Below are 28,000 nucleotides of genomic sequence, written 5' to 3'. Positions count from 1 at the left end.
TGTGCGATTTTATCGATTCGGCGATATAAATCGATATAATTTTTCCCAAGAACGTATCGATTTTTAAGATGCGCGTATCGATACATAAGTCCCATTCCCCCGTGTTTACTCCCGTTCGTGTTGCAGGAAGCGCGATTTGGTCAGCCAGCCGCTAGTAGCGCTGTCACCCGTACTAACTTTACACAGACGTCATCCTGTTTACGGAGTCAGAGCGAGGAGATTCGAGAAAATGGCGGCAGATATAAACCCAGCACCTTCATGCTTAAAAGCAGATGTGTGGGATCACTTTGGATTCAAAAGAAAGAAGGAAAGCGAGGAATTGGACAAAAGCCTTGCGGTTTGCAAGCTGTGTCACACAAATGTGAAATACTCTGGAAATACCACCAACCTACGAGTCCACCTAAAACGTCACCACCCGGACAAAGTAACGCTTTCAGAGGACACCAAGAAGCTGCGGTCGCGCGACCCAAAACAAACCATACTGAACATCGATGGCGGTTGTTCACACAAGTTTCCATCTGCTTCACCAAGGTCGCAGAAAATTACAGAGTCCATTGCCTACTTTATTTGTCAGGATTTAAGACCATATTCGGTGGTGGAAAACGCCGGCTTTAGGCGCATGGTGAACGCGATGGAGCCTCGCTATCCTATTCCAACCCGCGAACACCTCACCAAGGTTTGCATTCCCAAGCTGTACGCTCAGACAAAGGCACGCGTCAAAGCCTCCCTGGCCAGCGCGGAGAGAGTTGCCCTGACGTGCGACGGCTGGACCTCGCGCACAACTGAAGCATACGTCACCATCACGGCCCACTTCATCAACGAGGAATGGGAGCTCGTAACGTATGTTTTACAAACAAGGGACATGCCCGAGAGCCACACCGGACACAACCTGGCAGAACATCTGACAAAGGCCCTCGTTGAGTGGGGAATAAAAGAAAAGGATCCCGTAATCGTCACTGACAATGCGTCAAATATGACAATCGCATCTGAGAAGGCAGCATTCACACTTCATGTCAAATGCTATGCTCACACCTTAAATCTAGCTGCACAACGTGCCCTCAAAATCACAGCAGTCGCACGCCTGCTGGGAAGGGTGAGACGCATTGTGAATTTCTTCAGACGGAGCACCACAGCCAACCACATGCTAAAAGAGAAACAGAGGCTTCTACGACTACCTGAGCACAAGCTTATGACGGATGTTGTTACCAGGTTAGTGTGTGGTTACTGTTCAATAGTTTATTTGTGTTTTTATTACCAATTTGTTTTGTCATTTATGTAAAGTAGCATTCTGTGCATCCATGCTGAAGTGTGAAGGACACTATGGTCTATAAATAAAGTATATATTTCTTTTATTCAACTACAGGTGGAATAGTGCACATGACATGTTAGAAAGATTCCTGGAGCAACAACCGGCCATCTGCGCAGCCCTGCTCTCAAGTGAAGTCAGGAAGACCGAGAAGGATTTGTGCACACTGACGGAGTCAGACGTGACAACAGCTGAAGAAGTAGTCAATGCGCTGAAGCCCATGAAGGAGGCTACACAGTACATGTCCAAGGAGAAGACCCCCACACTGTCAGTTGTTGCACCCCTCCAGGACACACTGATCAATGGACTGAAACCGATAGAAGGTGAATCTGCAGTCATAAAAGAGATGAAGGCTGTCATGGCTGGAGATCTTCAAAAGAGGTACATTGACTTCAAGGCAACTCTCCATGCATGTTCAGCAATGGATCCAAGATTCAAAAGTCTTCCCTTCCTTACTGAAAATGAAAGACAGGAAGTTTATGATGGACTGATTGTAGAGGCTGCAAGACTGAGCATGCAGCCATCAGAGGTAAGACAGTAATGGTACTGCTAGGTTTAAAGGGATAGTTCACTCAAAAATGAAAATTCTGTCATCATTTACTAACTCTCATGTTGTTACAAACCTGTATAAATTTCTTTGTTCTGATGAACACAAAGAAAGATATTTTGAGAAATGTTTGTAATCAAACCGTTTGTGGACCCCATTCACTTCTTATAGTAAGAAAAAAGAATTACTATGGAAGTAAATGGGCTCTATGAATGGTTCGGTTACAAACATTTCTCAAAATATCTTCCTTTGTGTTAATCAGAACAAAGAAATTTATACAGGTTTGTAACAACATGAGAGTTAGTAAATGACAGAATTTTTATTTTTGGGTGAATTATCCCTTTAACCTTTGGCCTTGTACCCTATACGCCATTTCCTGGCAAGAGCAAGCATAAGCCAGCCTAAATAATGCATTGTTCAAAGTTTAAAAGGCAAATCCTACAATATTAACAGTTTAAAATAGATAAATATTAAACAGTTTAAAAAGCATAAATGCTATAATCTTAACTGGTTTAAAGGCATATATTAAATAGAGTAATTAAAAGATTTATACAATAAAAGCTCATGAATTTCATTTCATGTTGACTTATTTAATTTAGTCACTTTGGAGTATGGATGAAGAGGGGACAGCAAATGCTCCTACTGATGATGAGGGAATGGCATCTAAAGACGACGCTGTAGATGAGGGAGAGCAATTCATGGAAAAAGAGAGCAGTCAAGGACAAGGTCAGTATTTCACCCATTGTTATCCAGTGAAGCGCACTGTGTTGTCTGAACCTCTGTGTAGGAATTATCGAATGTGCTTAACTATAAGTAATGCGTTTTTGTTTTAATTATTTATTTATTTTAAGGTCAGCATCCTCCACCCAGGAATTCAAGGCCGTCTTGTCCACTGGCTGCCCTTCTTGGTGAACGATACGGTGGTGCAGCACTACCAAAGATAAATACCCAAGAGGACGAGGCCAAGGAACAGATGACCCGCTACAAGGACGCAGATCTTCTGGAAGTGAAAGAAGATCCACTGGTCTGGTGGAAGGAGCACCAGTATCAGTATCCACTTTTGTCACAACTTGCTAAAAGGTACCTCTGTATCCCTGGCACTAGTGTTTCCTCGGAGAGGATCTTTTCCACCGCCGGAGATGTAATCACTGCTCAGAGAAGTGCACTTCACCCAGAGCACGTTGATCAGATCATATTCCTTAACAAAAATCTGAAGACAATGTAGATCACTTCATCTGCAGTTTTGTGGAGAGTTTCTGTTTAGTGTTCACTTAAGGCCTTAAGCTACTCTGCTAAAATGGGTAAAATTTTAAGTTTGTTAAATGTTAAACTTGAATTATTGGCTGCCATAGTTTATTTTTCTTTTTTGCTGGCTAGACTGGCTGGCTACCTACCTCACATACTTGTAGGCCTACAAGCCTTAAACTACTCTGCTAAGACGAGTACATTTTAAGTTAAATGTTGTTCTTAATGACTTGAATTTTTGGATGTTTTGGAGAAGCCATGGTACTATGTTTACTTTTTTTTGGTAATATGTTTACTTACATGGTGGTGGCTAGACTGGCTACCTCATATGTTCAGTGTCAAGCTAAAAAGCAGTCAAAGAAACTGTTCAGAACAGGCCACTTGCTGCACTTTTTAACTCTCCATTGTTAATTGAAATACTGCACTTTATTTACTGTTCAAATGCTACAGTTTGCACTTTCAATAAATGGAACAAATTTTCTCAACGTATCTTTGATTCATTTTGTTGATTCATTTGCAAGCTGTAGAGTCTCTGTTCAGTCAGAGACATATCTTATGTAATTGATGTTTTTAGATTTCAGTTCAATTAATTCAATTTAAGTAAATTGAACACTCACATGTCACCAAAATCACTCTGTCCCCTTTAAATCTGTCAGAAAATGATGTAAGTGTATCGAATTATATCGGATCGTATCGGATCGTATCGGCGGGCAAACAGATCGATATATATCATATCGGCAGATGAATATCGCGTATCGGATTGTATCGTGAGATTTGTGTATCGCTACAGCCCTATAGTGTACGCGTAAAAAAACAAGTACATTTAGGCCTTAAGTGTCTCATTGTTTTAGACACTGTAACAAAGGATTAAAACAGATGTGTTTTGAAATGCATCAATAAGAGCAGCCAAATGAGAAGAGGAACTCGAACATATAAGCCACTATATTAATTTGTCTTCTACAATTTCAGTAAATGGGTGATTCTCACAAAATTAGACTTATGAGGTATCATGAAACATTTTGATAATAAAAGTAAATGCTATCAAAATAAGAAGCATACAGTTACAAACATCTCTTCATGTATACTATGTTGCACATGATTTCAAAATGACATCATACAAACCAATTTTTTTTCCACATTTAAAGGCGGAGTCCACGATGTTTGAAAAACACGTTGGAAAAGGAGACGGGCCGACTACCAAAACACACGTATAGCCAATCAAATCAAATCAAATGCCGGGTTGCGTATGTGTGGGTCTATCAACAGAAGGTCCAGATTCTATTGGGGTAGGGGCGTGTTTGTTTGGGTGATTTCAAATATCAACATTGGCTTTCAAACATCGTGGACTCCGCCCTTAAGGAGAAAATTGTCATTACCGCAACGTGTCCATGACTGGATTTGGGTTCTTTGACATGGAAATATTTATAATAAAAAAACTAAAAAATAAAAAGCTTCAGTGCATGTTATACTATAAACATTAACATTTAGAGGAAAAAATACGGAATATAAATGTGTCCAAGAAAAATTCTCATCCTCCGCAACAATTTTCAATCATTGCTTAAGCCCTCAATGAACTAACATTTTCAAAAAAAAAAAAATGTTGGAAGGGACATAATTGACTGTGACACTCAAGATGGCTACCAGGTAAGCAGTTCTTATATTTTCTCTCCAGATAAAAGTTTTGTTTGTCATAGTACCTACACAACTTTTTAGTTCTCATTACCGAAACTTGAGTTTGTAAATGCATATATTTAATGTAATATATTGCGGTAATGATAATCTAAAAAATTTTAATAATTCTATAGGAAATATTTTAAAAATATTTTAAAATCCTTAAATCTTATATGTGCAAAAAATTGGCTTCAATTGCTTTTTAAAAAAATCTGATGCTGGAGACATTTTAAGTCTGGATTTTGTGAGAATCACCTGAATATACCCTATATGATGGTTTCGGCTGAACCAAATATCGCAACATGATTTTTGTGTGTGCACCCATTAATACGATAGTTGTCCACAGTAAGACAGTCGCTTCCCATCTTCACCTAACATCATCTCATATCCTGGAAATGATGCATTACTTCCTATGAGGAGCAGAACAACTACCAGCGGTGTACCATTTCCTTTATGGTTTACACCACATCCTGTTTTGTGGTTTACATCATGCCTCAACTTCCTCAACAGGTGCTGTTTTTCTTGAATGCATCTAAACTGACGTTACACAACAGAAAATACAACACGGATATGAAGAGAGGGATTGCATTACTACGCCTCGGGACAACAGGATATAGATGTCAACTATATTAGGAAACCTAAGCTATGGCATACTTACCTATAGGATGTTCATAATATGAAAATTTTGGGGAAAGGTATCTAATACAAACTACATTATCTGGCACAAAAATAAGGTTTAGGTTAGGATGGCAACTGACAATATCATACCAGAACATGCAAACTTACAGAAAATCCTAAAAACAATATATTAATTATTAATTATATATTATGAATCTTGCGCACATATAGAAAAAAATTCACCCTGATCGGTTGTTAAAAAACTATTGTATATTTAAATATTAAATATATACTCCTCCTTCTGTCACTTTTGGCAGTTTTAGTCTTGCATAAACACAACAAGCTTCTGTTAACAGACTAATTATTTCAGCTCATTTAAATTCACAGTGAAACGAAAATAATGAAACCGAAAACTGCAATTAATTAACTATTTATCCATAAGGATGCTGACAATAGCAGTTAAAGTCAGTATCCAATGACAGCTACTGGCTGTCAGAAGAGGATCTTGATCTATCAGGTCATCTTCTCCCAAGAGATCCCTTTAGGATCTCCAGTCAATACCTGCATAGAGTCCAGAAGAAGATCAATAACTGAATAAGCAAAAACCCAAACCAAACCACTAGAGTCGAGATTTCCTCCAAGAGATCCTGAAAGACTGTGGTGTATCTTTGCCTCTATTATCATGATATAGATATTGACCCCGTATCAAAATCAACTCCAGACCCCATTTTCTCAGCCAACAATTCACTCAAGCATTGGACAAAGCACCTACATCAATATTATCCCAAATTACTCAATCGCTTGGAGCTATGCTACAATGGGAAGCAAATCCAATTCCCACCATGATAATCTACAGTTACTAATGACTTCCTCTACAGTTAATCCTGACCATGCTACATGAAGTCTTACACTACATTATAAGAACAGGAAACTCTACAGTGCCACATTAAGGTCACAGTGTAGTTTACTGGCGATTCCAGTGTCGGCTTCCTGCTACGAGACCGCAGGAATGTGAAGGGCTTTCTCCTGTGGCCTCCAGGATTCGGCAGATGGTGATCTGAGATATCTGCTCAGAAACTGCAGCGCTCTTCATTCCTCTGGGAAGTACTGGAATTCCACGCCAAGATGGACCATTCTGGAGATCCCGAGACTCTCGGCAGCTGTGCCACACCACACCCTCAATGAAAGTCTTCAAACACCATCAGGATTTCACTAAACACCGTCTGGAATTACCATTTATGACAACTAGCATACTGCATAGTTTGCAATATGTACTATCTGAGCAGTGGAGGCTAAATTGCTATCACATTACGTAATTTTGCACAATATTACAATTGATCAGCGTTAGTTTGCTCAATGGTGCAACATTGACTAACAATAAACATTTTTCGCATCGCATATTTCGAAAATGTAAAGTCTCGCATCGACTGAAACCTTTCACTATACGTAACTTTCTGAACTATTAACATTATTCAAACCATTTCGATAATAATGCTCATTGCGATATTTTGTAAATCTCAACATTGCTTTGTAAATGATGTGAAATACGATATATTCTAAGATAGTGCTTTAAGTTTAGAAAATGAGTTTATATTATATAAAAATATTTTAAAACTAACATTTATATAACCAATAAACATGTTTCACATCGCGTATGACGAAAATGTAAATTTGAAAAAAAATGTACTGCATTGACTGAAACCTTTGACATACATAACTTTCTGAAGTATTAAAATGATTGTTATTACAAACCATTGCGATAATAATGTACATTGCGATATTTTGCAGATCTCGATTTTGCTTAGCGACCGCTGTGGAATACGATATGCGCTATGATGCTTTAGGTTTATAAAATGAGTTTAAACTACATTAAAATGTTTTAAAACTAACATTTCACCAATAAACATGTTTTGCATCGCATATGACGAAAATGTTAAATGTAAATGTGAAAAAAAATTAGAAAGTCTCGCCTCGACTCCATAGACTGAAAGGTTTGACTATACGTAACTTTCTGAAGTATTAAAATTATTCGGTTATTGCAAACCATTGCAATAATAATGCACATTGCGATATTTTGCCAATCTTAATATTGCATTCTAAGCAATGTGAAATAAAATATGCGCTATGATAGTGCTTTAAGTTTAGAAAATGAGTTTAAATTATATTAAAATGTTTTAAAACTAACATTTATATAACCAATAAACGTGTATCGCATCGCATATGGCGAAAATGTAAATTTGAAAAAAAAAATCAGAAAGCATCGACTCCATTGACTGACATTTTTGACTATACGTAACTTTCTAAAGTATTACAATTATTCTGTTATTGCAAACCATTGCAATAATAATGCACATTGCGATATTTTGAAAATCATAATATTGCTTTGTAAGTGATGTGAAATACAATATGTGCTACGATAGCGCTTTAAGTTTAGAAAATGAGTTTAAATTATATAAAAATATTTTAAAACTAACATTTATATAACCAATAAACGTGTTTCACATCGCATATGACGAAAATGTAAATTTGAAAGAAAAATCAGAAAGCCTCGACTCCATTGACTGACATTTTTGACTATACGCAACTTTCTAAAGTATTAGAACTATTCTGTTATTGCAAACCATTGCAATAATAATAATAATGCATATTGCGATAGTTTGACCATTTTAATATAACTTGCAGCCCTATTAATATTTTTATAATGCTTATAATGATATCATTTTACAACTTAAATCTGAACTCACATTTAGTTATATCAGGCATATCAAAATAAAGTAACCTGACCCCTACCAGTATGTAAATGGGTGGTTTATGCGTGCAAGCGAGTGGTTTCTAAACCTGAGACGGACTGCAGGAGGCAGTATCGCAATCGTCGGAGTGACAGAGGTGTCAAAAAACCTGTACTCGCCAGAGGGATATGACTGTTTAAAATCTCTCGACACAAACCAGACGCTCTCATAGCCGAGCTATGAGGGGAGGCCCTAGAAATAACCTGCATTCAGAACATTGCTGCAGCTGGCCTGGTGGTATTAGGAGGGTTTGTCCTGGGCGTGACACATACCTGTCTGCGTGTGGAATGAAAATCATGCGGGAGGTGAACTGTTGACCTCTGGGGAACCGGTCGAAACGCTGGCGATGTGCTCAGATGAGCGATTGGGAGTCTACTTGACTAGAGCCGAACTCACAATTATTCACAGTTGTTCGCAGCAAGAGACAGTTTCCACACGACATCAGATTACAAACGTCATTGACTAGAAAGGCAGCTGGATCTAAGGGCATTTTGACATCTAGTGAACTTACAGTGCCGTACAAGGTACTCGTTTTTTATCAGTATATGTGTACTGAACCCATTTAAACCCATGACCTTTTATGCCGCTAATATTATGCTCTAACACTGAGCTATAAAGGGGCACATTCACAACACAAAGCTACTTTATGGAAACTTCCCGTAGCTGTGGGAAAATAGCCATTCAAAGCACAATTACAACAACATTAAACATAAAATACTTTGTCAAACGTTATAAGCAGACATTAGTGGAACTGGAAAGTCAACCGCAAATGTTTTGAACACATTTTACTTATGTAACTTATTTCCAAGTGAAAAAGTACATTCAATGATAATAATAAAGTGGAAAGTTTTCTCTGTACAACAGGTGACTGGAGGGGAAGAGCTGAAAAAATAAATAGGGATCTGTGCCGTCTGTCGAAACTGAAAGTCGTTTCGGAGGAAGAGCAGGTTATTACATATTTTGATAAAAGATAACAAAAACTTTGTTTTTACACTAACATTCGCCAATGACTCATGCACAATAACATCTAATACAGCATATGGGTTCAGTTTAAAATTCATGTTGACTGATGAGATGTATAACAAGTGCTTAACTATTCGAAATATGACACAAGTAGGGTTCCATGAAGTTGTACACACATATTCCTTTAAATCGCATTCATGACACAAAACTGTCAAGAGTGCATTCTCATAAGCATTTCTGTGTATAAAAAAACCTAATGTAAAAAATGTACTAATCATGTACATCAAGTACAAATTTTGCAGCGGCATCGGTGCGACCTCAAAAAAAATTTGTCGCACCTGCAGAAAATATGATTGCAAAATGCTACCTTTGCAGGGCTCCAGACTGCCACCAAATGGTGGCATTTTGCCACCAACATTTGAGAGTGTGCCACTGAATTTTACATCCAGTCGCACATGTGCGACCAGTAAATTTGACCTTTTTTTGTGATGTGACACTGAATTTGAAACAGCACATTGTACTTTCTGCATCTAACATCAAAGTATTTATTAGTAATACAGTGGAAATTTGTAGAAATGTGAATATTTGGTTAGCATGTTGATTTACGATGTGTGCCCCTAAATTTTTTGGTTGCGCCCCTTAAATTTTCAGTTGGGGGCCACTGTGCTCCTAGTAAAAAAAAGTTAGTCTGGAGCCCTGATTTGGTCACAGCACTGTAAAAACTCTTTCCCTGAATGTGTCCCTGCCAATGACGAGTATTTTTGGCAATCTGTAATACCGGTATTATCCACCAGGTGGCGCACTTCCACAAATTATAAAACCTGGAAGTATCGCCATAAGGCAAACAGCTGTATGTCCATGTACGTTTTGAGGATCGCTTTGAATCTGATCTCCATCAAAAATCCTTCACAAAAAATTTTGATTTTCCAACTCTCTCTCACGAGAATTTGTACGTATTTTACGAGTTGGCTAATTCATATTAATTCATAAAACCAAATTTGTACATTTTGGTACGATTTGCCTTGGCCCCTGTGACATTGGGCTTAGATGCAGGGTTAGGGGTTAGGTTTCGTTGTTGTTGTTTTTTATGAGAATCGTACGATTTTGCACAATTAACTTCATATGAATTGATACAAATTAACCAACTCGTAAAATATGTGAAATTTTTGAGAGATCAGGCTGAATTATCTCAGCTTTTTGCTCAAAATTTGATGGTGTTTTTGAAGAAACCTACCCAAATTTGAGAGGTGCTAAAAAGAGAATTAATGAAATAGGATGAAACTTTGGCAGGGAAAGACTTAATTGGTAACACCTAGAAAATGTAATTTTTTTTACTTAAATACGTGTTTCACTTAAAATAAAACACTTGAGTTGAAAAAAAAATTGTGTTACCAACTGAAGTTTTTTTTTTTTAGTTGATTTAACAAAGTCCATCCACCATAGAGCCTGTCTACATAGCACTGCGATTGATAAAACCATTACAAAAGTTTGTTAGAAGCATGATTTATGCTGAGAATTTGGGCTAAAAATTCTGGATGATCGTTCCCACCGTTTGTAATGCGGCAAGCTTTGAGCTACACTACGAAGGAGGTTATGCAACCAATCATTTCAAGCTCGAGTAAATCCATCCAAAAGCAGACAATCTAGTTGCCGTTTGTAAAAATGAAACTACATTTATTTTCTTTCCATGGTAGGGAGTTGCCCATAGTATTGTAGCGCTTTAAAAATGGTCCAAACCAAATCTCTCCAAGCTGGGACGGCTAAACCTATAATTACACACTTTTTTTTAAGACACTGAGTGCAAACTCTACACATGAACCTCTCCACAGCAACAGCCTACAATTAGTAAGCCAAGAATAAATCATTTCCACCAAAGCCACATCTGAGAGCCTGGGCACCTCTAAGCGTTAAACCCTAAAAGACAGATTCACATATAGGACACAAAACAACCAGACAGGCAAAGAAAACGTTGTGCTCTGTGTCGCAGAAATCACAACAATTTGGCAACTTCCTGTATTCCCAAAAAGGTCCTATCCCACACACAAACGTCCACATGCATTCTCATGCAATTTGGCAATGTCACTGGTCGAGCAGCGGACATAAAAATAAAAGACACTGAATCAAAAAGAGCAAATTATAGCACATATAACCTCACCTGTGGACGTAGTGGAGCTGATGCACAGAGTCAATAGCCAGTACCATCTCAGCCAGGTAAAATCGTGCCATGTCCTCAGGTAAGCGGTCCTCAAACTTACTGAGCAGCGTCAAGAGGTCACCACCAACATAGTAATCCATAACCAGGTACTGCAGAAGACATTAAGACAGAGATGTGTAAAAAAGCCAAGAAATATATAATATAACAGCAATGTGCAAACATTTAACACAAAATACTGATAAGAGGGATGATGATGTGATTCTCATTGATATTTCACCAAATGGAACCTGCCCAAAGCCGTGGCCACACAACTCAGAGTCTTACAGCACTCATTTAACACAGTGGTTCTCAAACTGGGGGCCGCGAGATGGTGCCAGGGGGCCCCCAGTTTTATGACATTTTCTAAAATACATTAATTTATCATGAATTCTGTGTAATTAAACCTAAAAAAATAAGGCTACTTACCAACAGCACTACTTTGTATAATTTAATGTTTTGTTTAATAAAAATGTAAAATTTTAGAACTGTTTTTTGACATAAATTTTCTTTGGGGTTCCGTGAAGGAATGCACCGTACACAAGGGGGGCCGCACACTGAAAAAGTTTGAGAACCACTGATTTAACAAACCAATGGCGCTTTTCCATTGCATAGTACCCCACGGTTTGGTTTGGGTCAGGTCGGGTCAGCTGACCTCACTTTGGCTTGGTTAGCTTTTCCATCGAGTTCAGTAACACTTTGCAGTGGGAGGGATTATAGGCTTGTCGTTATATTTGCGCTGCCTGCTGCTGTATCAAACAAGTGAGAGCGTTGTTGGAATGGTAAATATCCCCATACATTCATTTATTTCTCAGTCCCCCACAAAATCAAAATTGACCTCCACAAAGATGTTTGCACATCAGGTTCATCACTTCCTCTGTATCACATGAGAGTTTCTGTTCAAACACCGGTGGCATCAGTTGGCGCGCTCCGCTGAGCCTCATTTAAGTTGCATATAATGCGCACGAATGTGCCGCTACAAACTGCAAGTCTGGAAAAAAACTGGTATGGTGTTCCTGGTTCTCAACCTGTGGATGTTTTTTATCGCTACAAGGTTAGTTGGGAACTTATAGCAGAGCACAGAAGACAACATGTTTGCTCGAAAGGTAAAGCTAAGGTAAAGCTAATCTTTTACATTATAGCGTTGACACTGGTAGTGACGATTCTCTCAGACCAATCAGTGATCTACAGTGTTTTCGCATCACGTTTGGTATCAGCTCGGGTCGCTTGGAACCCCAAACGAGGTGCTACGAAAAAAGTATCGGGTACTACATACTGCCCCCAATGGAAAAGCTCCCAAGCACAAGCTGACCCGACCCAAACTAAACCACCCAAACATAAACGGGTATGGATAAGGATCTAAACAAATCTTCTGATTTACTCAAAACAAAAAATCTTACCAGGAAGTTCTCATCTTGGAAGGCGTAGTGCAGTGTGGTAATCCACTGGCTGTCCCCATTCACCAGCACGTCCCGCTCCTCCCGAAAACAAGCCGTCTGGAAAACGCATATAAATTAGTTTGTTTGCTCTTACCGAAGCACAAAAGTGCACTATTGTGTTTGTATGTACCTCTGCTCTTTTTAACATCTCCCACTTGTTGAGGATCTTCATGGCAAACACTTTGTCTGAACTTTTCACCTTGACAACTGCTACCTGTAAGACACGAACACACCGAGATCTGAACCTGGATGCTACATAAAGAAAGCATGAGGGAACGTGTCGAGGCCCTGAGATAAATCAGCCAATTTGTTTTAATCTAGATTACCAGATTACACATGGAAGTGGTTGGATATACATGATGGTGGGTGAAAACTTTGAGATACAGGGCAGGTCAAATTTCTGATGGTTTATGTACACAAAAACACACTTTGTCTATCAGTGTCTAACAAGTAAGTACAAACTACACAATCAGATTTATGTGACTGAAAGCCACAAGCCATATTTTGCGATTATCTGACTTAAATCAGTTTATAAATGTTCTTGTCTGAACAGACAGACAAGACCTGAAATCTAATTTAAGACATATTTACATGTATTTTGACATTCATAAAAACATTTACACAAAACCTGCACGTCTGTGAAATTAGAGGAAACGTGGATACAAACATGTGTCTATGCAGCGACATAATGAACCAATTAAACAAAGTTTCATCCACACATTTAAATGTGGGCATCATGGGAAAAAGATGGAAAGTGGAACAGACATTTATTTGTCTTGAAGTTTAGGTGTCCAAACGAAACAACGGTGCAAATCACTCACTGCGATTAAATAAGCCAAAACAAGCATGCATTGAGAGGTCTGCGCATTCCAGTATCAGCAGGGTTACAAACTTTATTCCAGACAAAAATCACACTTGATTGAGATTTCGCAATGTATGAATCTTAATCTTTGTTTACAGAATACTGTTGCGAATAAAATTTCTCCTAAATTGGCTTTTAAAACGCATCCAGTGGCTTTGCATCATGCGCTCAAAACAACCCCTAAATCCCTTTTGCACTGCATGTTAATTTCAGTAAATTGCCATAAAATTGCCAGAGTGCCTTTTGTGTGAAAGCAAACATGAATGGGGACCTAAGCACTAGTCGGACGGGATTCGTTTTCCAAACAACGTTTGAGTTTCAACATGTCCCCCAGGACGTCTGTGATTTTATGTAACGATTCGGACGGGATTAAAATGATGCAGGCTATTCCAGAGATGGGAGTGTCTGTTTCATGCATTTGGGCGTTGCAGTAGCAGGTGCTCTGGTCTGGATACGCGTGTTTGTAATGTTAAATATTTTGCTTTAAATGTAAAATTATGACAGAACATGTAATTTATTAATTTAATTTTAACAAATCAAAATAAATATACAAATCCTACTAAAGTAACGTTAGCCTACGTGTTTTATATAACTGTCTGCTTATAACAAACACAAAGAAATGAAGAAATAATGATTAATAAAATTTAATATCTTTATTAATTAACATTACCATTCCGGAGTTGAACAACTTTGAACGGAGTTTCTTATAATGTTAATGATATTACAGTGTTTAGTCTTAACAGTGTATGATATTCAGCTCGTCTTGATTTTATTACTTTATTTTGCCGAATGCGAAAAAAACATTCATATCTGAATGAATGGGACTCAGGAAATACAATATACGCGCATTAGTAAGACCTTACGGCAGATCACGTTGGCCAAAACAAGAAATGAACCGCGTTTTCAAAACATATTGCGGGCAAACACAGACATTTGCATCCGGACAGGATTAAATTTCTCAGAGGACCTCTGAGTTCGGCGGAAATACAGTTGGTAAATTGCTCTGGAATTTTTACGGAGGTCGTCAGAGAAAAACACAGACATGGCCGATTCTGACGAGATTAAAAACACAGAGGACCTCTGAGAAGCACGATTTTCTCAGAGGTCCCCCTGTAAAACTAATCCCGTCCGAATAGGGCTCTAGTAAGATTGCCGGGATCAGTTTCGGAATGGAGACTGTATGTACAAATGGCAAGAACAATCCTGTATGGGGCAATGCGTGTCTTCGCAATGACACAGTTATTGTTCATTTGTTTGACCTGGGGTTATAAATGCAGATTAACATTCACAACTAGGGGTGTAACGAATCGCAGTCACGACCCACGGTTCAGCTCGCATGCGATTCGCAGATTAATAAGCAAATTTAAATAAACTTAAATACATTTGGCGAATAGAGCACTGAAAAGCAACATAATGTCACTTTATGTGGAGCAACATTTTATGTTGCATCTCCTTCACGAAGCGTCATTTAGAATTCGCCCCTTGTCTGTGTGTGCGCGCGCGTTTAAGTGCACTCAAAAGTGCATACACGGAGAGACACGGTTCAAAAAGCAAGCGAACATTTTTCTGTTCTTGACAGGACACATACAAACAAAATGATCTGGAAAATCACAGTATTCTTTTTCTATATTCTAGAATCTCTGTGTGAAAATGGCTCTACATTACTCAAACTTTTATATTCCAAAGTACCATACTTGGTTACGGAAATTTAATTGTTACTCAAAACATTTAACTTTTCTCATAAGCTGTATGAAGTTCGTGTGTGGACAAAAAGGGAAAATGAAGCAACATTTACACTCTAAGACAACTGTTAGCATCTCAACAACTTAAGTATCATTACAGCATGGGGAGGCTGAGGTAACAGGTCCAACTTTAAAACAGAGACAACCCCTATCACAGGCACAATAGCCGATCTATAACATCGATTAGCATCTGTTTAATGTGCTTTCCTTCCGCAAATGGCAGCGGCCAATCGAAAAATATGCATATGACCAGAAAGATACTTTCACAAAAACAATACTTTGGTCAGTTTATGACGCATCACAAACCATAGCACATTATTTACTCAAGAAATAACAATGGCACCAAAAGAACTTCACTGGCTCTTAAATGGCCCACTGGCTGCATCCCAATGCTTTTACTATACATTGGATGACAAGTAGGAAGCAGTCCATCTTTATAAAATTTCTACACGTGTAAAACAGGTGCTACCTCACCAAAAGCTCCTCGGCCAATAACCTTCAGGATTTCGAAGTCCTCCCTGTGTAGTCGCATCTGCTTCACTTTAGAGGTGAATGGTTTGGCTGAAGAGGAGAGAGGAGACAGCACAGAGTTATTACTAAATAAATACATTCTCATCCATCACTTCACTGCGGTGAGCCGATCAGGAAAGTTAATATAAGGGCATGAACTTCTCAAAGGATTTGAAGCAGCTTTAGTTACAGCACATTTACAATGTGAGAAGTTCATAAACCAACATGTTTGATCGACTGATATAGTGAGCTGCCTTTCTTACAGAAACTTCAAATGTTACTGTACATCTGTGAAGAGGATTCTCCATTTCAATTTAAAGCTGCAATCTGTAACTTTTACCTCACTATCACCATCTCTGTGTGAAACACATTTCTATACACATGTTGTGCCCCGCTACTCTGTATGGATGAACCTGATGTCTGTGATCACAGCATTATACATCGACATGACAGTTAAAAATAAATCCTAAAAGTCACATGTCCAAAAAATGTCATCTGAACAAATGCATTCCCTTTTTAATTGGCTGAATAATTTAACAATGGCCGATTTCCCAATTGTAAGGACATAATAAATAAACATGATTAGATGATATTCCCCACATGATTGTTACTTAAAACTATACAGATCAAACAGTGACATCTATAAGTTTAAATTCGAAACAACTGTTGAACAATCTACAACTCTTCACCATTCACAGCAGCATACACGTACAATGTTGTAGCCGTTAGGGCTGTGACGATTAATCGTGCAAAAGCGCGTTTTCTCAATGAATTAATTTTAATGAATTACTGTGAAATCCCGGCACATCCAAAAGCCAGAGAGCGCTCTCGTATAGAATGTGTGCCACAGATGAAGTAGCATTACAAACGCTATTCCAGAAAATGTCTATAAGAATATTTAGGGATGTCCCGATCCCACTTTTTTATTTCCGATCCGATTCCGATACCAGAAATCAGTTTTTCAGCCGATACCGATATCTGAAAAGAAATTAAAAGCCACAACACTAACCTTCATGCTTGCAAAATCTAAAATGCTTCCATCCCTCTTTTTATGTGAAGGTAGCATCAACGTCGATGAAACCCCTAAAACCGCCATTTTAAGTACTAAATGAAAGAATGACAGGCTCCTCGGTAACATCGCGCAAGGCAAAACTGAGGGTGACATCTAGTGAAGACGACTAGTAATTTAATTAAGGTTAATTTAACGTTCAATGTTTGCAGAAAAAAACATGGGGGGAAAAAAATCTATTCTGCTCTTTGAGAATCAATTCTGAATAGACCACGTTTTAAAAATGATTAATCGAAAAATCGATTTTTTTGCACAGCCCTAATATCGAATCAGGACATCCCTATTTAAAAGTATTGTTTAAATGTGTTACTATAACATAAACTCAACTCGTCCTGAACTATTTGTGCTAGACACATGAATTGACTGGAGCCAATAAGCAGCTATGAAGTACACAGCAGAAACTCCTAAGCAATGTACTAGAAAAATGACAACCAGTTTTACATGGACAAAATTCACTTTAAAGAACAGTTTAACCATAAAAGTTTACAACCTGTGAATAATAAACAAACATATGTTTAGGACAAAAAGGCCATCATAATCTACTAAGTAGGATCTTAGAGCAACAATGCTGTTATTCCAAAATTGGAGGACTGTCGAAGAAACAGTGAACCAGAAGCTAGGAAAGTAATTTATTGCAGTAATGGTAAGAAATTAGTCCAAAAATTTGGTTTACTATATACTGTAAGATTATTCCTGTCCCAGTGTTTGCATCAGCATTGTGATGCTGCGTGATTTTGAGCTGATGACCTCTGCCTGTGAGTTCTGTCAAAAGCAAGCAGCTGTTTTAACTGCAGATGGCAGGACCGTCACCAGACCCAACGTGCTATAAATAGATGCCAAAATCTGTTTTCAAAGGAAAGAATCCTGTGCTTGCATGAAAAGCTATAAGGGACATAAATTATTTTTCTCGCCTTTTCAAATGGTTTGATATACTATGTTTAAATACTCCAACAATTTTCTCCACGATCCACAAAGACCATTTATGGAAATTAAGCAGCAAAAACACATCAATCAGAAATCACTACAGTAAAAGAGTCACAGTACAGTCAAAACAAACAGTCAGACGCATATATATAAATATACATCAACAAACATATTCTGTGTATCTACCCGGTCCCCACCAAAGTGACCTTTAATTTGCTGAGATAACCCTTGTCGCTAATGTTTCTGGCATCACTTCTACCGTGACAAAAATATTATATAAACAGTTAGTTCCAGTCCTTGATTCTGTTTGGTCAATAGCGGTGTTATATTTATGATGATGTATCCCAGTGCAGCACCCTTAGCAGCATACACAACAGAATGTTTCACATATGTTTACCACAATCGATCAAGGACTATTTAAGGAAAGCTTTTAATAGTTTTACATCTTGAAAGTTGCATTGATGCATTTTATTTTTTGCTTTGATATTTGTATTGTGTGGTAACCGTTTTATAAAAGCAACAAAGTACTTGAGGATAGTGCTGTATCATAAATAAATCACAGCAATAACAAAACCATTCAGCAGTGATTTATTTCAAAATATATCACAGCATCTTTTACCTTATTATACAGACACTAAATGTAACCTCTCGTCAAACATGCAACAACAGATTTCATAACTTATAATCTCCATCCTCAAGTAATTGTGTGCAGTTTCTACGTTTTCCCTAAAAATCAAGATGCAATAAGAAAAGAATGATTTTATTGGTAATCTAGTTCTTAAAGGTGGGGTGCATGATCTCTGAAAGCCAATGTTGATATTTGAAATCACTTAAACAAACACGCCCCTACCCTAATAGAATCTGGACCTTCTTTTGATAGACTCGCCACACACATACGCAACCCAGGCAATGATGTCGGTTAGTAGACAAGCCCCTTACTGCTGATTGGCTACAAGTGTGTTTTGGTAGTCGGTAGGGATGGGCATAATTAATCGACGATCGATAATTGATTGTTAAGAATTTCGTCGATAACGTTAATTCGTTATCAATTAATCGAATGCATTTTTTTTATCTAACTCCTGTTTCACAAATACTCCGTATGCAGTGCGTTTGCGTATGTGTGCGGCGAATCCGTCAAGCACCCGTTGCAGTGCGCTGCTGACTGCTTATTCTGCATATAAAACGTTCATGTGATTGACACTTTCTGTGAACACTTTTCCGCATAAACAATAGAACAAAGCATAGTTTTTTTTCACAAAACAATATATTTTAGATATTATTTGACAGACTAGTAAGTGTGGATTAAGGATGTTTAAAATCTCTAGCCTGGTGGTCAGGATCTGAATGGATCAAATCAGCAGTTTTGCAATGGTTTATTTATCTCCACATATATCATAAATAAAAATAAGCAGAGTAACTTTGCAAGTCTACCCTTACACATTATATATTTCCTACTATGTATGTATATGATTTACAAATAATAAACAAGAGTATTCAACGACAAAAAGCATCTCATATGGAAATATCCTCACAATATTATTATTTCTCAAAACTTTATGACAAAAATAAGCAACTGTATTCCTACAGTTATTCAAAGATGCACACATTATTCCGCATATAATTTGAATATTATCAAACGTATTCATATAACGGCACGTTTCATATGGCAAATAAATATCCTCACATAACATAACAGCATAATGAAATGAATAAACAGACAATGAAACAGGATTGAAATATAATGAGCAAGTCTAAATGAGCAATAAAAGTGAAAAAAGCATTAATAGGCCACAAAATATATTTAAAAGAAATGAATACTTACAGTTATTCAAAGATGCACACATTATTCCATAATACTCCCGTTTATGAGCACGTTTGTCTCTGGCCTCGCTCTGTTATGTAATAGATTGACAGGTGCGCATCTCCGTCTTTCAAACATATATAATTTTGTAATTACTACCTTAGGAAAAGTAGCTATGATTTTATCATTGTGAAAATGTTTTTTTTTTTTTTTGCAGATTAAAAACGATTAGTATTTCCGCAATTTTACTACAAATACCATGGTTATGGTATATTGTGGAGTTGGAGACCATAGTAAATTTGTGTCTATGTTGTTTTACAACAAATAAAAACTAAAAGACTATGTTAGTATAATTAAACAATGGTGAATGGGTCTCACAAAACGCACGCTGTTTCACATATACTCTGTATGCGGAATAAGCCAATAGCGCTGAGGTACCTGCGCATCCCGGTCAGTCTCCTTGGAGCGGCTGTTTTCGGCGGCGGCTGGACTGACGTCACCATGGGTTGCGGTCGCGTCTGACTCCAAAAAATGCTTTTATTTCTCAAAAAAAAATCAGTAGACTGGTGCAGAAGTTTTATGCGAGTTACTAAAGTTAGTTATTTTTCACGAGGCTTTAAGTAGCCTAATTTGTTATAGCCTAATGTTAGGAAGGCTAATATCTTGCACTTTCTTCTGGCTTGAATCATTTTGAGTTACATTTTGACAAAACCTTTCACATCTAAGTATTATGTTTTTTGTGTAATTTAATGTTAAGCATGAATCTGTTTTTTTTATTTTGGAACTAATGAGGTCTCTGTGTAAGAACTCTGGCTCGCAGCTGCAGGTTCCGCTGAGCACCGCACATGCATGCACATATATGTTTGAAACATAGTTTAACTGTCTGCCACAAGTTGATCTTGTAATAAAGGTCTCATCGAGGAAAAACACGCTATATATGTGTATTCATTGCATTTTTTAAGTATAAAAGTTAAATAATAAATTTTATTATAAAAATATTAATGATTAATCGATAGTCGATCGTTAATTCTCCCGACGATCGACAAAGAAAACTTAATCGAATGCCCATCCCTAGTAGTCGGCCCGACTCCCTTTTCCAAAGTGTTTTTCAAAAATCATGCCCCCCGCCTTTAAAAGTCTGGGTTGTTAAATGAAAAATTGATGATTCAAACCCCACATCAATGTATAAAACTATTGTGCTTTTGATATCCTAATGAGTTCCTAGCAAAGTTGTTGCCCAAAATGAAAGCAAAAATACAACATGATAAAAGCAAAAGCATAACTATTCCATCAAGAACTACTGACCACATATTAACTAACTTACAGTCAGCTACGCTGATAAATCGGCTACGTGATATCAGTCTACCACTGCTACCAAGTAGCAACCAAGAGTGAACATTTAGCTCTAAAGAACACTTAGAATTTGTTGACATGGAATCTACAAGCATCGCTTCGTTGGAGGTCGGCATAATTCCATGTAAACAATGCCATGAATATCAAATGATAGCCATGTTAGCTGTCCTTTTATAGGGCATTAGAAAGAGATAGAAAGCAGACCACCTGCGACCGCCGACATTGCCTTTAAAATATCAAACATGGAAAGCATATAAAAGCTATTTACAGAGGCTGGTTTACAGATCAAGCTCTCCTCAAGAGAACCAAGAAACAACTGCAACTTACACGAATCAACAAAGGTCTAGAGTCAGAAAGCTCTCTGTGTATATATCAATGTTACAGTCCCCAGTTAGAAGGGACACAGGACTGCAAATCAAATAAGCCACGCCATCCATCTAATGGAATACCCAGGAGACCTGCATTAGGAGACCATATAAAGGCAGAGAGACTGGTAGGATCATTAAAACATGATTTCCATAGAGGGAAAGAAATGCTGAAAGCCAATAAGTGACATTACAAAGACCTTAGATATACAGAGTGAGTGCAAACCTGTGAGTTTAAACCATGTTCTGTTCTACCTGCTCATAAAGAGCACCAGATTGTTTATAGTTGGTTATGTTTCAGACAAGTTTTCATATATTGCAAAATGTATATCTAAATGAGGTACATTTAGATTTGAGATAATAATGGCCTGGTTTCACAGAGAAGACTTAGCTAAAGCCAGGACTAGGGCTTAGTTAAATTAAGTTGGTTAAGCATATTCTATTAACATGCCTTAGAAAAATACATCTTTGGTGTGTATCTTGAGACAAATCAAGGTCACTGGCAAATTTAAGATCTCTCAGTGCAAGACATAATCAGTTGAGACAGCTCAAACATGTGTTTTAGTCTAGGACTAGCAGCACTTGGCAGTTCGGGCGGCCCGCCTAAGCTGGGAAACCCTACCGCCTTAACTAGGTTGTCAAAAAAAAGCTGTCAAGTTCATCTCGGAGAATAGCGCAGACGCGCTTCACAACGCGAGCAGGCACACGCGCCACACAGATGAAATGGTCTGTCTGGAGGATAGCCAGATAATAAAATGCGTGTCCGTGAGAACTGTAAGTGGACTAATGTTTTGGGTTCATTTAAGCCTGTTATTGTATTAGTCTATATTTCTGGCAAATTTAAAAGTAAGTTAGCTGGTGATTTTGTTGTTTGAGCAACCTGTTAGCTAGGTTGCACGTGCCTGTTGATTTGATATAATTGTTGAGCGCTCTTGCTCACGTTATTTATGTGCATTATTTACATGCTACAGTAGTTACACTCCTTTAAGATAATGTAATTAATAGTGGGAAATAATCCGTTTTTATAATTTTCACGCTATCTATCATCGTTCGCCAGACGTTCTACAACATCTGCTTCAGTTTGTGCTTATTAACCCTTTAGTTTCACTTCATCACGCAGCTATTCCAGTTAGAGGTATCTGTTAAAAACATTTAATTCATTAATAATCTAGTATGTGTTCATTATCTGTCATAGTTTCTTCAAAATTAAGTTTTATTTGAGTGCTTTATAGGGATGCACGATATATCGGCCAACATATTGTTATCGGCCGATAACTGCTTGTTTTTAATATTATCGGTTATCGGTCTGATAGCAAAATTAGGCCAATAAATGAAAGTCGATAAATGATGGATTATTTTGGTTTGTTGAACCACTTCACTTGCTCATTGCTGGCCATGTGGAGTTTTGATTGGTGCTTTTTGTGACATAGCACGAAGATGACACGTTTTGCGGGCTTAAGAAGAGTATGCTAGTCTAGCGCAAAGACAAGATTTCCGCGGTCTGGGAGTTTTTCATTGTGAAAATAATATGAATATTTATCGGCCTATATATAAATCGGTTATCGGCCCCCAAATATGAAAACATTTTAATTTTTATCATGACGTGTACGCCCCGCCCCATTGATTGTCACGCCCCCCGGAAAAAAGGTGCACAAGGGCTTTTAAAACAGTTTCTGCTTTAGCCGAGGTCTTAAAATGCTGTCATATGCTTGGATCTATTTTACAAACATAAAACCCAACATAAAACGTGCAAATAATATGACACTCGCTTATTCTCCAGATCAATAGCATCATCAATTGTAAACCCATGATAAAACATGAACATTGCTAATGCTTTATTCTACTACCATTTTTTCAAAACGACAACAACAGAAGAACAAGCCTGCTCCTAATGCCAACTTGGGTCCTGGACAGATAAACAAGATTATTTCCATCCCCAAAATCATACTGGCTCTGCCAATCACAACACATGATTTTCCAGAACAAGTGATGGCTTGCAATAATTCAGACGCAAAAAGGAGTGAGTATAAAAGAAAAGCCAGCGATCAGGATTTAACATTTGAATACGAGAAACCTCCCAAAGTTCATACAGACTAAATCCCAAAATATGAGACCTGTTTGACCTGTTACAAAACTCAACAAGTAAAAATAACAAACTTAACCAGTAGGTTTAAAAGCTGTGAGAAAAAGCAGATGATGTTGTGACTACTATGCAATATAGACACATTCAACAGCCTGGGCTGTCAATTCAATGCAGCTGTCCAGGGCAACTCGCTGTTCACGGGGGCTTCTTGAAATACCACAGGGTAGCTGCGATTCACTGTTGACCGAGTCAGCCCTTTTATTTTCATACAGTTGGGTCTGAACCGCATCTGTGACTTGCACATTCCAACATTTGCCTTAAAAATAAAGAGTCCTCCCTTTCGAATAAGGATTAGACAGAAAACACTGTGCCATGCAGAAAGCCCATGAATTAATCAATGAGTGTTTATATAAAGCAAAAAGAGACAGATAACTTAAAAATGAGCTCACTATATTCAAATAAATGAAAAATAGACAATGCAAGAAAATCAAACTGAGTAAGCTGACAAAACAATTACACCAGTAAATAAGTATACATGTATGCAGCGTAGGGGTGATAAATTGCCTGCAATTCTCATGCGTATCTAATCTGCCGGTTTGTGATTAGTAGTATATCTCCATAACCTGCTTTCAGATGGAGCGGCATTTACTACACAAAGCCGTATTTCACAGAGAAGCTCGCAAAATCGCATACATTTTCGGAGGCAATTTGTCCACGATTATGAACGCGATTTTGCCTAGCTTCTCTGTGAAATACGACTCTGTGTAGTAAATGCCGCTCCATTTGAAAGCAGGTGATGGCGATTTACTACTAATCATGAAAACGGCTTTACTGATGAGATATGCATGAGAATCGCAGGCGATTTATCGCCCACCCTAACGCAGCGTCTTAAGTGTGCTTATTATCTGCAATTTCTCTCTTGAAAAACCTTACGTGTGAATTTATTTTCTGATTTGATCATAAACTACGCCTTATGATGTGCTGTCCTATTACGCTTTGAACAATCTTAGCTTCAGCTCGAATAGTGTGGAGCTCTCTGATCTTTGCTTTATTGCAGTTAGCAGACATTTCTCGTTGTTAATGTTTATACTAGGTGCATCATGACTTCTGTTTCTAGGGATGGAATGTTTGCAAACAGCATTTCATTACCGAGTCATTTAAGGTAGAGGAAAGTCACGCCACAAAATAAACTTATACATAGCACACCATCTTCATGTGATGTAGGGCTCCAGACGTTTCCTGCTTAACTTAAAAACTTAAAGGAATAGTCTACCCCTTTGCCATATTAAACTATGTTATTACCTCAACTTAGACGAATTAATACATATCTATCTTTTTCCAATGCGTGCACTGTACAGTGCGTCGTGAATGTGTTAGCATTTAGCCTAGACCCATTCATTCATTCCTATGGTACCAAACAGGGAAGCCACCAAACACTTCAGTGTTTTCCCTATTTAAAGACTGTTACATGAGGAGTTATACCAGTAAGTATGGTGCCACAAAATAAAACTTTTTTTGGTATCATAGGAATGAATGGGGCTAGGCTAAATGCTAACACATTCACAATGCGCTGTACAGTGCACGCATTGAAAAAAGATAGGTATGTATTAATTCGTCTAGGTTGAGGTAATAACAGTTTAATATGGCAAAAAATGACTATTCCTTTAACAAGTTTAAAGTCATATTCAATAGTTTAGGTGTTTCATATGGTTCTTAATTAAACCTGCAAACACAAAACAGAGCTCAGGAACTACACAACCTAGTATGCTTTATATAAAAGGCTATATTACGCTTTCCAGTTTATTAAATTATTAATGTACGCTGGACTGACTCAGGGGAGAGTGTGACCAACTTTCCTACCACGACAAATAAAATGAACGTCATATTCCACGCCAAGACTGATGTTTTTGTATTATAGAAAAGAGGGAGAATTTATGTGTCATACATCTGCAGAGTTATTCATGTCATGGCATGGTACGACCTAAAGGTCTTTATTCTCCCTTACACAGACAAACTCTATATAATCTTTCCTATAGGAATCTAGTTTGATCAATTACCCAGACAGTGAATAGCACAATCCTCAGTGTCAAAATACTTTGCCAAAGGCCAAAACACTATAGATTTTTCTCATACTTTTTTAAACTCTTGGAAATTAAATTGCAATTGTTTTTTAACCCCAAAAAACATATAAACCCCAAAACCATACAGTGACAAAATACTAACAACTAACAAAAGTTCCATTACTTCTACACCCTTCCTATTGAACACCTATGATAAACTGCTCAGCATGCTGGTATGATGGCTCAGTATTTCACAGCATGTTTCTACTTGATTTTCCAGGGCTGTACATACACACCTATGATTCAGTGTTGCCCAATGTGACTTAAGGACAGTTGTTGCATTCACAGCAGTAAAATCCCCTCATTATGACAGCTCTTTAAAAAAATACCACCATCTGAACAAACTTGGTCAAAGTATGTCAGATTTACAAGGTGGTCCGGAAATGAAATTCAATGAATTAAGATGGCTTAAATGTTAAATAAAATTATTTAAGATGGTCTGAATATGAATTGCATCAGTTTCAAATGGTTTGAACAAGAAATGCATTGATTTTATATTGTTTGCACATGAAGTTCATTGATTTTTAAATGAATTAAAAAAATGCATTGGTTTCATATGATTTAAACTTGTAATGCATGCATTGATTTTAAATAAATAAACAAGAAATGCATTGGTTTTATATGGTTAAACTTGAAATGCATTGGTTTCAAATGGATTAAAAAAAGAATTGCATTGATTTCATATGGTTTAAACTTCAAATGCATTGGTCTTATATGATTAGAACATGAAATGCATTGGTTTCATATGGTTTGAACTTGAAATGCATTGGTTTCAAATGGATTAATAAAGAAATGCATTGGTTTCAAATGGATTAAAACAGAAATGCATTGGTTTCATATAGTTTAAACTTGAAATACATTGGTCTTATATGATTAGAACATGAAATGCATTGGTCTCATGTGGTGTGAACATAAAATGCATTGTTTTCATACGGTTTAAACAGGAAAATAAACAGACAGCAGATGTCTTACCCCATTCTAAAAACTCTGCTATATTCTTTTCTCTTCTGAGTGGAGAGTTGATGCATTCATCATATAGGCAGACGAGAACATCCAGAAGAGATTCCAAACTAAAACACTGTCCATTAGACTGGACAGGACCATCCAAGATGAGTTTCTCCAGCTTTTTCAAACGCACTTCTCCAGACATGGTTCAAAAGCAGAGTGACAGTCCAAAAAACGTCCAATAAAGCTCTCTTTGTATCTTGTTAGATATCAATGCAAACACGTCAAATCCTTGGAGGGGCTCAGTGCAGACTTACAAGTAAAATGTACCCATAATCACACTAAAATGCAGGCAGAATCTGCATTAAATTCGAAATCAAACTTATATTCAAATCAAATACAAACTTTTCACTACATTTTTAATCTAGTAATTAAGTGTCAAAGGAAGAAACAAAGCTTACTAACGAATGCCCAAAAAAACTATAGGCTAGTTTAGGGCATTCATCCAACGCTTGTGCACTTTGTTTGTAAAATAATACTTTCTTCTTCCGTAAATATTGATTTGTGTATAGTTTATGTGCTTTATTCTGTAGCCACTCGAGCTAACAAGCTAAATAACAACATCATCTCGCGACACACTGACTCTGTTGACCGTTTCTCTCCCATGTAAATAAAAAAAACGTATTAACATCAGCAAATACTAGTGTCTAGACATGTCAATCATCTAGACATTAAACTATCCCCAATGTGTTAAACTTTAATTGGTTTAAAGTAACTGATGCTAATGATCCGGCTAATAAAGACGTTCGGCTAACAGGCTAACTGATTTTAGCTCGTCCTGTGGGAAATTTTTCCTTAAAAACAAATGAAACTAACATGTCATGACCGACAAATCAGATATACGGACGTTAAATGCGTGGAAAAGACTTATCGTTTATGTTTAACTCCAAAGAAAGTGAGTTTAGCGAAGTTTTCCCAAGGCACCGAGTGAGTGTCGTTTAGTTTTCCACAGTTTTAGTCCTTTTCCAGGGATAATTCCTGATGAAGTAAGTCCTGAGCGCGGGATAAAGTCCGTCTGAGGAAGAAGATGATGGTGGTGGTGATGATGAAGATGAGGATGGTGATGTGGATGAAAGGTGACGGGGGTAATTCTGCTTCATCTGCCCGCCGCCGTTCAGTCACGGTGTCTGAGGAATGATGCGGAGAAACATGGCGACTCCGGAGGACACGCGCACGCGCGCGTGCGTATACACACACACACACACACACACACACACACACACACACACACACACACACACACACACACACACACACACACACACACACACACACACACACACACACACACACACACACACACACACACACACACACACACACACACACACACACACACACAAAAACACACACACATACAGACACAAAGATTATTCTCTCACACATATACTCAAATA

General features: G+C 37.7%; 2 protein-coding genes across 10 annotated transcripts in view; one reads left to right on the top strand and one right to left on the bottom strand.

Annotated features, from left to right (window-relative positions):
• LOC129439415 (E3 SUMO-protein ligase ZBED1) lies at positions 1 to 3,587 on the top strand. Its single transcript, XM_055198025.2, has 4 exons — positions 1 to 1,209; positions 1,364 to 1,835; positions 2,453 to 2,579; positions 2,705 to 3,587. Exons 1-4 carry the CDS (start codon positions 230 to 232, stop codon positions 3,076 to 3,078), a joined length of 1,953 nt encoding a protein of 650 aa, XP_055054000.2. The 5' UTR covers positions 1 to 229; the 3' UTR covers positions 3,079 to 3,587.
• Positions 1 to 27,765, bottom strand: part of cdc42bpaa (CDC42 binding protein kinase alpha (DMPK-like) a) — a 75,425-nt gene extending 47,660 nt beyond the window's left edge. For 5 of the 9 annotated variants that reach the window (XM_055172105.2, XM_055172108.2, XM_055172109.2 and 2 more), the window contains exons 1-5: positions 26,571 to 27,765; positions 15,843 to 15,934; positions 12,900 to 12,983; positions 12,731 to 12,826; positions 11,295 to 11,443 (exon numbers count right to left, since the gene is read on the bottom strand). In XM_055172105.2, coding sequence (XP_055028080.2) covers positions 11,295 to 11,443; positions 12,731 to 12,826; positions 12,900 to 12,983; positions 15,843 to 15,934; positions 26,571 to 26,748 — 599 coding nt within the window. In that variant the 5' untranslated portion in view covers positions 26,749 to 27,765. The remainder of the gene's footprint in view (positions 1 to 11,294; positions 11,444 to 12,730; positions 12,827 to 12,899; positions 12,984 to 15,842; positions 15,935 to 26,570) is intronic. The other 4 variants (XM_055172110.2, XM_055172111.2, XM_055172112.2 and 1 more) reach the window with 2 other exon arrangements.
• Positions 27,766 to 28,000: the final 235 nt, after the last annotated feature.

The sequence above is a fragment of the Misgurnus anguillicaudatus genome, chromosome 7 (assembly GCF_027580225.2).
Source record: "Misgurnus anguillicaudatus chromosome 7, ASM2758022v2, whole genome shotgun sequence".
Classification (NCBI taxonomy): domain Eukaryota; kingdom Metazoa; phylum Chordata; class Actinopteri; order Cypriniformes; family Cobitidae; genus Misgurnus; species Misgurnus anguillicaudatus.
Note: the sequence above shows the minus strand (reverse complement) of the source record. Positions and strands in the feature narration are given on the sequence as shown.

Bases quoted from the DNA above. Each gene is read 5' to 3' on its own strand.
- LOC129439415 (XM_055198025.2), top strand. From the start codon at position 230: ATGGCGGCAGATATAAACCCAGCACCTTCATGCTTAAAAGCAGATGTG. The intron at 1,210-1,363 runs GTTAGTGTGTGG...ATTCAACTACAG, and splicing joins ATGACGGATGTTGTTACCAG to GTGGAATAGTGCACATGACA. The intron at 1,836-2,452 runs GTAAGACAGTAA...TATTTAATTTAG, and splicing joins TGAGCATGCAGCCATCAGAG to TCACTTTGGAGTATGGATGA.